The sequence below is a fragment of the Corvus brachyrhynchos genome, unplaced genomic scaffold (assembly GCF_000691975.1).
Source record: "Corvus brachyrhynchos isolate BGI_N302 unplaced genomic scaffold, ASM69197v1 scaffold114, whole genome shotgun sequence".
In the NCBI taxonomy this organism is placed as follows: Eukaryota; Metazoa; Chordata; class Aves; order Passeriformes; family Corvidae; genus Corvus; species Corvus brachyrhynchos.
Genome location: NW_008238337.1, coordinates 392,114 through 403,913, shown reverse-complemented (window position 1 = coordinate 403,913; position 11,800 = coordinate 392,114). Strand labels below are relative to the sequence as shown.

Sequence of the window (11,800 nt, the reverse complement as noted above, 5' to 3'; positions counted from 1 at the left end):
TGGAGGAGCGCACGGGGTGCCGGGGGCCGAGCCTGGTTCTGCCGTGGGAGACATCAATGAATAGCTCTTTTCTCGGTTTTTTCCTTCCTGCACAGCTAACAAGAGAACACCAGGTGGCCCTCTCCTCCATCACTTACATTGGCTGCGCCCTGTCCATCTTCTGCTTGGCGATCACGCTGGTCACATTCGCGGTATTGTCGTGAGTAATTTTAACTTAATATCTGCTGAGCAGCCATCACGCCGAAAGGCAAGCAGTGAATTCCAAGGTAGGATCCCTTCAGGTGCTCAGGATAAAACAAAGACTATTAATTCTACAACCTTCCTTAATTAGAGTCTGCACATGTATTTGTAACACTTGGCTGGTTATTTCTAAATTACCTTCATTTTCTGAAATGGGATGATCTTTACATAGCAAGGTATTTCCATCCCATGAGAGATTTAATTTTTTTTTTTTAAACTGTCTGTGCTTTGCTGTAGTTGAGGCATCTTGCAAAGAGGCTTGTAGGAGGTCTTGGTCTGGAGCTCAAACCAGTACAATGCGAACAGGGACTGCAGGATCACCCCCTCTGTCCCCCCCTGCATCTTTGGACTGCTTGGAGTATGCAGAGAGCACTTTCTGCCTTTCCACTGTCCTGTCTGTCAGGCACAGTGTTTATAAAGGAATGCCCAGTAAGGAAATCTCAGTCAGCGTTAGCTGCCTGACTTTAGTTTCACACAACTTGTACACAATTACCTCATACAACCCACGTTTATATTCAAGTATCTTGTTGTTCTCCATTAGGCTGGTCTTCCAAAGTGTTGCTTTAGTGGGATGAAGGACACTGTAAGCAGTGTGAAATTCACTCCATGGCTTGTGGTTAAAAACCTCTGGATCTCCTGCCCAGTATAGGGCAGCCCCTGTGAGGGCTCTCTGTGCTGGGAAGGTTTCTGCCCCAGGGCACTCAGGGCCTTTATTCCTGTTTATGTTCCAGCAGTGACAAATGAGTTTGAGGCCCAGCTGGGTTTGATACAAACATTTCTGAAAAAAAAGCTTTCATAAAGGTTTGTGTCTAAATAAAAAATAGAAAACCTGGCTAAGGGTGAAGCAACTTGTCCAAGGTTGTGCAGCACTTCAGGAGTACAGAAAGGAGTGGGATTCTTGTCTCCTTTCACACACTAAACCATATTGTTCCCACTTAAGAGTTCAGTTTTTGTTTTCTGTGCCTGAGCATGTATTTTGGACACCCTGTTAAGAGGCCAGTTTCTAGGGAAAAGGACTTGCTACATCTCAGTAAACTGATTGCAATGCTTGTTTTTTTCCAGACCCTGTATTATTTCCAAGTTCCAAGGTCTGTGTTGGTCATACTTGGATTAAGAGCAATAATGTGTGGCAAAATCCACTCTAAATAAGTCCAACATCTGCCTATCTGGCACCGTGCTGTTGGCATGTTTAGGCTAAGGGGAATGATCTGCTCCATTTTAGTCTGAGTGCAAAATTGGATCTTGGAGTGTTTAGAAAGGAAAAAGGAGCAAAAAAGAAGAGGTGTTGCTGCAGCAGGGCTGAAAACTCCTCGGGAAACTGGAGAGAAACAGAAGACTTGGAAGAGAGCTTGGAGCCAGCTGACTGTCACAGGGTTAAGCACCCCACCTACAGACAGCATCCTTCCAACTGCCAATTAAAAATAATTTTATTATCTTTTCACTGGAGAGCAGGGTCTCATTAAGCAGCTGAAGTGAAATTTTGCAATGTGGTGTTAGATGACTGTGACATAAGTGGAGAAGAATCTGGCAAGTTCTTTGCTACTCCATGTCCTGGCAGGGGCAGCCCCTTCCCGGGAGGGCAGTGAGCCCTGCTCCCCTCCTGGGTAACACCATTCCAGTTTGTGATACAGGGAACTCCTCATTAGAGAGCCATTGGCACCAGGCAGTGCATCCTTGAGTTACTTTTTGGGATCTTGATACTTCTGGTCATCTCCCTCTTCATCCTCTTCATGTGGAGCAGTGCAGCAGGCAGTGTGGATTGGAATAGGAAACCTGTTACCACCAGGGCTGTTTGTTTTTTAAAGAGAACAGAATTAGACAAAAGGCCTGAGATGTTCAAATCAATGTTTTTGTTTTCTGTTTCCTATTTCTGGATGAGAACAGAAACACGAGGTGAGAAGACTTCCAGGAAAGCCTGTTCTTGTCAGATTTCCAGGTGGTTTTTGAAAAGCCAAGAGAGATATGTTCAAATGATGTTGCAACCACGGTCAGGTCCCTGTCAAGATAGGCATGGCCCATCTGTGTATGGAGATATAGCTCCTGTGCTCAGAAGTTATATTGGTGTAAGTCAGAATTGGAACCAATTCCCTGTGTTAATATTCTGTCACTAGTCATCAGCTTGCTCATGTGCAAGTCGATCTTTCTGCTGCCTTTCATCAGGTGCCACCCCATCCTGGTGGAAGGAGAGTTCAAAAGACACCATGGTAACCCCACCAAAACTAAAAGCCAATTTAAATGCTTGCTGATAAATCATAGATATGTTCGTGCCTCTTGGAACACTGCTTCATTCACGTGTTCCTGTCTCCTGCCAGGTCTGTCAGCACCATCCGCAACCAGCGCTACCACATCCACGCCAACCTGTCCTTTGCTGTGCTGCTGGCCCAGATCTTGCTGCTCACCAGCTTCCAGTTCAGCCCTGGAACTGTAAGTCCAAGAAAGGATGATTTTGTTTGTTTTGGGAGGCAACTCTGTGGAATGAATGCCACGTGCCACGTGCAGGAAAGTGTCTTCCATGTGAGATCTATTTTTAACATGCCTTAGCCAAAAAATGCCATCCTACTACACAGGGGAACTCCTTATGCTGAGTACCAGGATCTAAACCATTAAAACTGGCATCTAAAGCAGCTGGGTTAGATTAAGACAAAAGGCCAAATTAACAGTATCACATACCAGTAAAACCAATTTCTTTCCAGTGCTGTGTTTAAAAAATGCAATTTAAAGTAATGTAATGTCTTTGATGGAAAGTCCCACCTGAAGAGCAGAAACAAAACCTGATTTTACAATAAACTTCCAGGGTGCTCTGTGTTTTGCTGGTAACAACTTGGCTACTTTGGTGACCAGCTGCTATTCCAAAATACTTTTCAGAAGCAGCCAGTGGTTTCTATTATTGGGGGGGTTGGGGTGGTGTTTTTGTTTATTCTCAGTACAAGTAAATATGAGGTTTGCACATTCTTCATTCTGCCAGTACAATGGTTACCTAAATTTATATTCAGCTCAAATGGGATCCCTTGAATTTCTGTTGAGTTTATAAATAACTGTACTGTCTGGTTTGCACAAGCAGTTATTACCTGCAGATCTAAAAGCACTTTGGAAAACTAACTTCATACTCTTTTGCTGTTTAACATTCAGATGGGTCCTGAATGAGTCACGCAATGTGCAAGGGAGAAAATCGTAGGGAATGGTTTAGAAGGAAAATGAAATGGAGACATTGGAGAGCAGAAAAAGATGAAGCTGAAGACAGTAGAAACCAGGCATGAAAATAATCCTCTTTAAGTATAGCGCTAAAACCCTGATGAAAGGGCATAGGCTTGAGGGCAATAAAAGGCTCACTCAGCGTCTAACAGCGTGTAGTGTTCTCACAGGTTTTTCTTTTTCATCCATTCCAAATTTTCAGACAATTCAGCTGAGTCACTTCAGATGGTGTGTGACAGCCTCTTTACACCTTATGAAGGCCAGCATCACCTTCAATCTTTTAAACTACTGTGAAATACGAGTTGTGTTTCCAGGTTTGGGTTGGACGCAGGGAGAGCCCATGTTCTCCGGGGACCAGTCCCAGCGGCACCTACATTTATGATGCGCCTTGTTCACACACAGAGCTCCTGCTTGTTTAGTCAAGCTTGTGAAATGCTCACACAGACTGAAGCCGCAGTTTAATAGCTGCATAGTTTCTCTTAAGCCTGTTCCAAACCTACTTCGGTGAAATCGGGAGTAGCATAAGAAAGCAAGACCTGTTTTACACCTCAGGCTTTGCAAAATGAAATGCTTCACAGAACCCATGGATTTTTTAGCCCTACCTCCTCTTTAACAGCTGTAATTGTATGGGCTAACACTGCGAAGATCTTAAAGTTGACAAACGTGATGTAAATACTGTCTGCTGTGCTCTTATTTTTATGCTTTGTCCTCTTGGAATCCGAGGGGGTTGTGATTCATCCTTTTATTAGTCTGCTGTCCTCACCTACTCCTGCTCTGCTCCCGCTGGCTTTGACAGCAGCTTAAATACCTTTAATTGCAGCTGTAATTGAACTGCTAAACGGTCGTTTACAAAAAGAGGGAGGCAGTATTTACACGAGAAGGTGTGAATTTGTGATCCTCTGCCTGTGCCGGGGCTGGCTGTGTCAGTGCTGAGCCGTTTGTTGGTGCCCTTGCAGGACCCTTCGTGGTACCCCTTACTCGAGGCAATGCAGGAATTGTGCCACAGGGAACGGCCTCAAAACCAGGCGCTGAGCTGGCATCTCTTCCTTGTGTGGCTGCTTTGAACCTCCCCATCATTTTCCCACCTCTGACTCCAGGGGTATTTCGGTTCTGACTGCAGATATGGTATATAGCATTCCCTGGTATTTTCAGATGCATAACTTAATGATTTACAATTCGTACTAAAGCAATTCTTCGTTAGCCTACTGAAGCCTTCCAAACACCTGAGTGTGTTTGTGGGGAAAACTGAAATATTATTTAGACATACGAAGATGAAAATTGAAGTAAAAGATGTCAGCCAGCACTGGGTTTTTTCCAGCACAACCAGAAAATTTAATGTCTGTACTATCTGCAGTTCTGGATCAGGGTATTGAACTCAGCATTGCTGGAAACTTCCAGATGGAGAGGTGAAAAGAGCTGCTTTTGTTTGTGATATATGTATAAATTTACCTATCTGTTTTAAGACTGTCCTCAGTAAAAAAACATTACTGATATTTTCTGAGAGGCCTTTCTGAGAGTCTGCTTTACTTTCTCAACAACAATAATATGACAGACCTTGCTGCTGGCCGGGCTGCTTTTTCTATTTTCACAGACTCTCGAGTTGTCAGCTCTAAGAGTAACAGTAACAAGATCTGCCTTTTTACCAGTGTTCTGCTAGAAGTACAGTGTTTCACATGGTGCAGCACGAGAGATGCTTGGGGTTAGTATGCAAAGGCTCAGCTTTTCAGTGCTTTTGTAGAAGGCAATTTTGCCATTTAAGAGTAACTCCTAAGCAATAATTAAGTCCAAAAAAAGAAAAAATCAGAATGAGCAGCAACTTTGCTATGGATTTTATGTACAAATCTGCAAGTAGGTATTACATAAAATTATATCCAGACCAGCCTCCTGCTACTTCACGGTGTGTTATTTTTCTGCTGTTTTGTGATTCATATTGTTTGGCTACTCAAAAGTTGGAAATTATCCATTTGACAGAAATAGCCTGTAAGTCAGCTTTATGTTGCATTTATATTTTTGTGGAGTAATCTTCTGGTAGAAATCAAAAGGCATTAAAATGGATTTTATAGCCTTATGATAAAATTAACTGGAAAGGCTTTTACAGCTTTTGTCAATAAACTAATCTGGTTCAATAACATGTCACTGAATTTTGTGAAATACTAAACTACATACAGACCTCACTCACACGAATTAACCCCAAATTTATTGCTTTTGAATACACGTAGTCCCACTGGATTTGCATTAGAATGTCCTCGCACTAGTACAAGTGAGACTGGGCAGGAAAGCCTCCATTTTCGTTATACTATCAAGTCCCAACATTTTAATTTTTATTAGAGTACAAAATCTCAAATCATCCACATAAAGAATAAAATGCCAGCACAGCACAGCTTAGCTCATGCAACAAAGGGAATTGATGATTAACATCTGAGGCAGCAAATTGGTTCCTACTGGTGGTGCCTCCCCAACACAGACTCCACCTGCCAGGAGCCTTTCTGGGGCTCGTCCAGCTGAGGAAGGCAAAAGTCTTCCCATTTCCATGGACTGGATGCAAGCAACCCCTCGACAATTCTGTAGGTGCCACAGAAGGGGTGTTACAGCCACAGGGCAGAAGGTCTGTCACCATCAGCCTGCCCCAAGACGTGAACTGAGTCAGGGCTGGGACGTTCCCCGAGCGTGTTTGAGCTGTGCCTCTCTGAAACAAACCCAACGGGGTTTTCTCCTGGTGGGATCAGCGCAGCCACGTCTGCTCAGTCACTGAGTGATGGGCGCAGCCACTCTGGGGAGACCTCGGGAAGCAAAAAGTGAGGACAGGGAGTGATGTGAGCACCTGAGGCATGGGGAGGAAGAAAGGATTTGGTTTTCCTGTTTTGGTAAGCCAGGCTGGTGGGAGGCTTAGAGAAAAATGTAAAGATCGCTGAGAGGAGCAATGCAAGGAAAACCAGGGAGCAGGGTGCAGGACAACACTTGTACCCCACTTCTTCAACTCCTGTATTTACTACAGGCTCTGCAACCAGATGCAGACACTTCAGTTTTGATTTCCTAAATATTTTGCAGACTTTAGTGGGAGTATTGCTCCTACTGCTATAAATAAATAAAACATTTGGATTTCCACACTACATTTGGCAATGTTGTTAGGGGGTTTTTTGATTTTTTTTAAAGGTAAGAGGATTTGTTACTCTGAAGTTATCTGAAAATGCAGTAGAAAAATGAAATTGTCTAGTGCTTTCTTTTAAGACAGTTTTACTTCAGTGATTTAGCATTTAGCATGTAAATGTCTATAGATAAAAAAAAAAAAAAAAAGAAAACCAATGTGACTGTACCACAAAGGACTAATGTATTAATTTTTATTCTTAATTTAGCTGCCTTGCAAGATACTGGCCATTCTCCTTCATTTTTTCTTCCTGAGTGCTTTTGCATGGATGCTGGTGGAAGGATTTCATCTTTACAGCATGGTGATCAAAGTATTTGGGTCAGAAGAAAGCAAGCACTTATACTATTATGGAATTGGATGGGGTAAGCATTTAGTAGCTGCTTACTTTAAGTCTCCTCACTATAGGACATTATATTCAGAAGCATATTTGAAATTGTCATCTCATGATCACAGTTTGCCTTACTGAGAGCACATCTGCTGGGTAAAGAAAATGCATAATTTTTCTGACTGCAATCAGACTTCAAAATGTGTAGTCCTTGAGCCTAATTCCACTGTAGGGAATGCCACAACCTCTCTAGGCCAGATCAGAACCTTAATTACCAAATCAATAGCAGGACTGTGGAGGGAGGTCTCCCTACACTGGTATGTTCTTTTTTTAGTTCTAACTCACAACACTGGCTTATTCCATCTGCTTTCTGCAAAGTCATGCATAAAAATGGGCACGGTAGCACAGAAGTATCACAAGGCTTCATTAGTTGGTGCTTTGTGCCTTGAAATCCTTAGGTAAAAACTGTGCACAGAACCCCAATATTATTATTATTAGGAACGAAGAAGAGGTTCTGTGACATGGGAATGTCACAGACAGCGATTCAAGGCTTTCTACATGCACTAATGAAAGCATAATCTGTGTCCATGTTTGGAGAGCCAGAACTCAGTATTTTGTTGCAGACTCTTGCAGCAGATGAAAGTCACTTGCTCTCCCAGCCCTGGAAGAGCAGCAGTGGTGCTTGACAAAGCTCCACATTTGGAAGAAGAGGGAACCTCGTACACTGAGTCAAAGAATAGATGTGAAAACATAGAAGAGGAATATCTATGCAATTACAGATAATTTCAAAATATGTTAAAATATGCATTATCTTTCCTCCCCTCCAAGTTCATTTGGAGATACAGGAAAAGCAATTAAATCAATAATACAGACCTGCTGCAGCCAGAATTGGAATATTTGATACCTGTTTGGCACCATGCAGATCTGGGTGATAGTAATGCTGTGAAATATTTATCTATTTCAAGAGCTGCTTACTTGTTCTTTTTTTAAAATTATGTCCTTTTTATTTCGTGCATCTTTCCTCATTCATTTAAAACTCTTCTTAGCAGTTGTGTCTGAGGGCTGTTGTCAGATCCTCTGGTGAACATGGGATCCACCAGACTGGGGGGACAAGCTGCAGCTGGAGGATTTTCTGCTTTGCCCTTGCTGTGTCTGTGTGACAGGTTCAGGATTGTCACATCCATGTGGCATTTTGTGCAAGGTTTATTGGTTGTGAAATGGTAGTGATTTAGAAGGCACAAAAAATAAACCAGGCACCTGATTGATTGGGTAAAAACCCCCCAAAACTACTTCTTCTTTGCCTTGGTGATTCAGCATATCAGGCAGAGGTTGTTGTAGTAAAGATTTTTCGTCCCACCATTTGTAGGGTGCTGGTGGTAGAGTTTGTGAGAGTGGATGTTTTCCTATTCCAGCCAGTTTCCTTTCCTTTAGAAACTGTCACAGAGTGAAGACTTTGTTCTGAGCTGTCAAAAGACATAAATGTCATTATTTGCTGTTAGTTGATGTAGTCCCTGACTTCTGTCCAGATCTGATGTAACAGAGCAGAAGAAAATCATAGAAAATGAACTTCCTCAAAATAAATGGGAGAATATACTTATCCCCATCAAGCAAAGTAGAACTTTTCATCACTGGAAGGAAATACACTTTCATTTGTGTCTAATGCTTCATCTTCCTCAATAAATGACGTATTTAGCCTTTTAGGATTTATGTCCTAAAATTGCTTTGAATTGTCTGCCTCAGAGTCTCTACAGCCTGGATTTTTGGGGTTTCTTTTTGGTTTTTTTTCATGTATAGAAGACACAGAAGCTTTCAAATTATAATGCTTCTTAACTACTGAGTATATCCCATATTAATAAATACATATTCATATCAATATATAAATATTTATAAATGTGCTTCTAGTTGCAGTTATTAAAGAATGAAAATACTTCTTCCAAACATTATACTTCTGCCAGTACCGGAAAACTTTACAGAATTTGTGAGGATGATAGAGGTAAAATTAAGCAGAAATTGCCTGTCAGAGAATTTTGTAAAACCCTCATGCAGAGAAAACCGAAAGAATTAAAAAGAAAATTGAAACTTTAAGCTATCATGTCTAATACTCTGTCTGGGACCTGTTTATTAAATTCTGTAAGATGATAAAAGCTCAAACCTTCACATTTTATTAAATCATACAGGAATTACCAAGCAATCATTTAATACTTGAAGGGATGGGTTTTACTGTAGTTGGAACTGTTGGCAATGAACCCCTGGCTTCCTCTGCAGCTCCTGGCCTGGAATGAAGTGGCACAACAGGACCTGGCAGTGCTGGGGCCAGAGCAGCTCCTGACAGCAGGACCAGAACTGCCTTTGTGTAATCCCTGTGTCATCCCATGAACGTTCCTCCACCTCCCAGGGCACAGCACACTGCCACTGCCAGAACCATCTGGAAGCAGAGTTTCCTCTAAACACAGAAACCTTGTAGATTTATTACATATTTAGGTTAAAATCAGTCTTGATTGGGCACCTGAGGGGGGTCTGAGTTTGCTTCTGTCTCTTGCTGCCGGGTGTGATGCTCTGGATGACCAAATGTTCCCGTTCCTGTCCTCTCACCTGCTATTCATGCACCCCTGTGAGAAGCTCTGCTCTCCTATCTAACTTTGAATTCTTGAACAAAAATGCACTTACTTGGGGGAAAGTGGTTAAAATAAGGCTAATATTGCTTCACATGGTATCACTGCTTGAACAGCAAGAGGCAGAAAGTCCATAAACCAAAACCAGGCTTAAAGATGACTGTGACTCCCAAGGAAATTAGCACTGATTCAGTTTAACAGTTAAACTAGTGCTTTATTAAAAAATAATTTTGTTTGTCTGACATCAGTTGATTAAAATATGTTGGATGAAACAGCTGCAGGAGGATGTCAAGTTAGACTTAATTTGAAAATGATTCTGAGCTGTCCTGTTCATACAAAATTTAGCAGAACTTGCAGGGCTTACGGGAAGAAATACTTTTATTCCTAATATTGTCTTTGCATCTGTGTTCCTGCAGGCTGCCCACTGCTGATTTGTGTCATTTCTGCAACGTCATCCCTACACAGCTATGGGGAAAGTGGCAAGTGAGTATGAAAAGATCCTCACTGCAGGTGCCATAAGGTGAAAAATCTGATGTGGAGGAAATTCGTAGGCATGTTAAAAGGGCTGTGGTGCTGCAAGATCCTCCCAAGGAGCAGGGGAGGGAGCCTGCAAAAGGATGACTTGTGTAGACATATTCTTAAACATGGAAGCCTCAAGTCTGGTTTTCACAAAGATGATGCACAAAAAAGCTCCTGAGATGTTTTTCCTGCTTTTCACTGAAGAGCTCCTCAGTGAGCTCCCTGCTCACCCCCTCTTCAGCGGGGAAACATCTCTACCAAGATGAGAGTAATCATTGATTAAAGATAATCAATCTTTTGAAGAAAAGTGCAGTTACACACCTGAAATCTGGAATGGAAGATGTCCAAAACTGTGAAAATTAATTTCCTTTCTAATTTAGGAGAAGAAGAACAAATTTATATGAAAGAACACCATAGGATTTAACCCTAAAATAATTCTGTGTGTGGTAAACTGGCCCATCTCTTCAGGGTTGTAAGAAGGGCCTGTGAGGTTGTGTTTGCCAGCCCCTTCCCCACCACCAGCCAGGAGTGGCAAGGAGGGCTTCAATTTGTCTCTGGCTCCAACGAGACAAATTTGCTCCAAGAAGACATTTCACGGTGCTCCAGCACTGAAATGCCTGCTTGTGGCCGAGGATACGAGAACAACTCATTGCAAGTAAAACATTCCTTCTCTTCCCATCTTTGCACTCCTGTGAAGGTGTGCTGGGGCAGAGCTGTCACTGGCTCTGTGACAAATCCAAATGAGATCCCTCCTTGGATCCCCCGAGTGTGAAGGGAAAAGGAGCTTTTTCCTGATGTGCTATCACTTCTCTTGCTTTCAAAATTCATCAGTCTTTTTGCACTCTCTTTTAGCTGTTTTGTAAGTTGTGGCTTTTTTTAAATTAATAACATTACTAATTAGATGACTGTGTGTTTCCTCTGAAAACGCTCTGATTTCTCCCTGCAGCTGCTGGCTTTCACTGGAGAATGGAGCCATTTGGGCTTTCGTGGCGCCAGCGATGTTTGTCATTCTGGTAGGTAAAACCACAGCAGCTGCTGTTCCTTGTTGTGTCTCTGTGTCAGCCACGCAGCAGAACTGGCTGAAGGCCTGGGGTCAGCCCCTGTGCCAGCCCAGTGAAACAGCAGTCCTGAGTTCTCCAGAAATTCTTGGTTCCTGCTCCGAATTTTTGTGTCATACATGGGTGTGTATTAGTTTATGCATATTAATTATCACACTGTTAATGTCATTATTCAAAGACAAAGATAGGACCTGAAATAGTGGGACAGCCCTGCTGGGGTCATTAATAACTGTGTGATACCAAGTGGTCTTGGGAGTTTTGACATTTCTCAGAAATATCCTCCGAAAGAACAGACTCTGTGGTTTGTGTTTCATGTACACCAGTAAAAGCTGAAAGCCTGATTCCATCCCACTGGTGTTTGAAGCTTTTGTGGGTGCCCCAGTGCAGATGGTCACCAGCAGAGCACCAGGCAGCAGCAGGGATGTGTTGGAACAGTGGTGTGAGCTGTCACCCTTTGGGGGGGCTCAGGGGAGGCACCAGGCTGCTCCACACCTGTGTCCCTGCAGTGCTCAGGAATCTGTTCTCATCCTCTGGGTTTTGGTTTGCTGTCAGGTAGGGCAAGCTGTCTGGCTGATCACGGCAGGGCTGTTAGGGTGAATTTGCTGGGCTCAGGTGGCTGCCCAGCACCTCTGCCAGCCCTCATGGAGAGCAGCTTTCCAGGGGAGGGTGCAGGGGCACGGCCGGGGGCCGACACAAGGACCATGAGGGA

General features: G+C 42.9%; 1 protein-coding gene and 1 long non-coding RNA gene across 5 annotated transcripts in view; one reads left to right on the top strand and one right to left on the bottom strand.

Moving 5' to 3' along the window:
- Positions 1–11,800, bottom strand: part of LOC108446852 — a 211,121-nt gene that overhangs the window by 13,076 nt on the left and 186,245 nt on the right. The window lies entirely within an intron of this gene.
- ADGRD1 (adhesion G protein-coupled receptor D1) overlaps positions 1–11,800 on the top strand; it is a 137,901-nt gene that overhangs the window by 91,848 nt on the left and 34,253 nt on the right. For 3 of the 4 annotated variants that reach the window (XM_017734747.1, XM_017734746.1, XM_008634004.2), the window contains 5 exons: positions 96–199; positions 2,553–2,664; positions 6,786–6,939; positions 9,931–9,997; positions 10,980–11,046. In XM_017734747.1, the coding sequence (XP_017590236.1) occupies positions 96–199; positions 2,553–2,664; positions 6,786–6,939; positions 9,931–9,997; positions 10,980–11,046 (504 nt within the window). The remainder of the gene's footprint in view (positions 1–95; positions 200–2,552; positions 2,665–6,785; positions 6,940–9,930; positions 9,998–10,979; positions 11,047–11,800) is intronic. The other variant, XM_017734748.1, reaches the window with a different exon arrangement.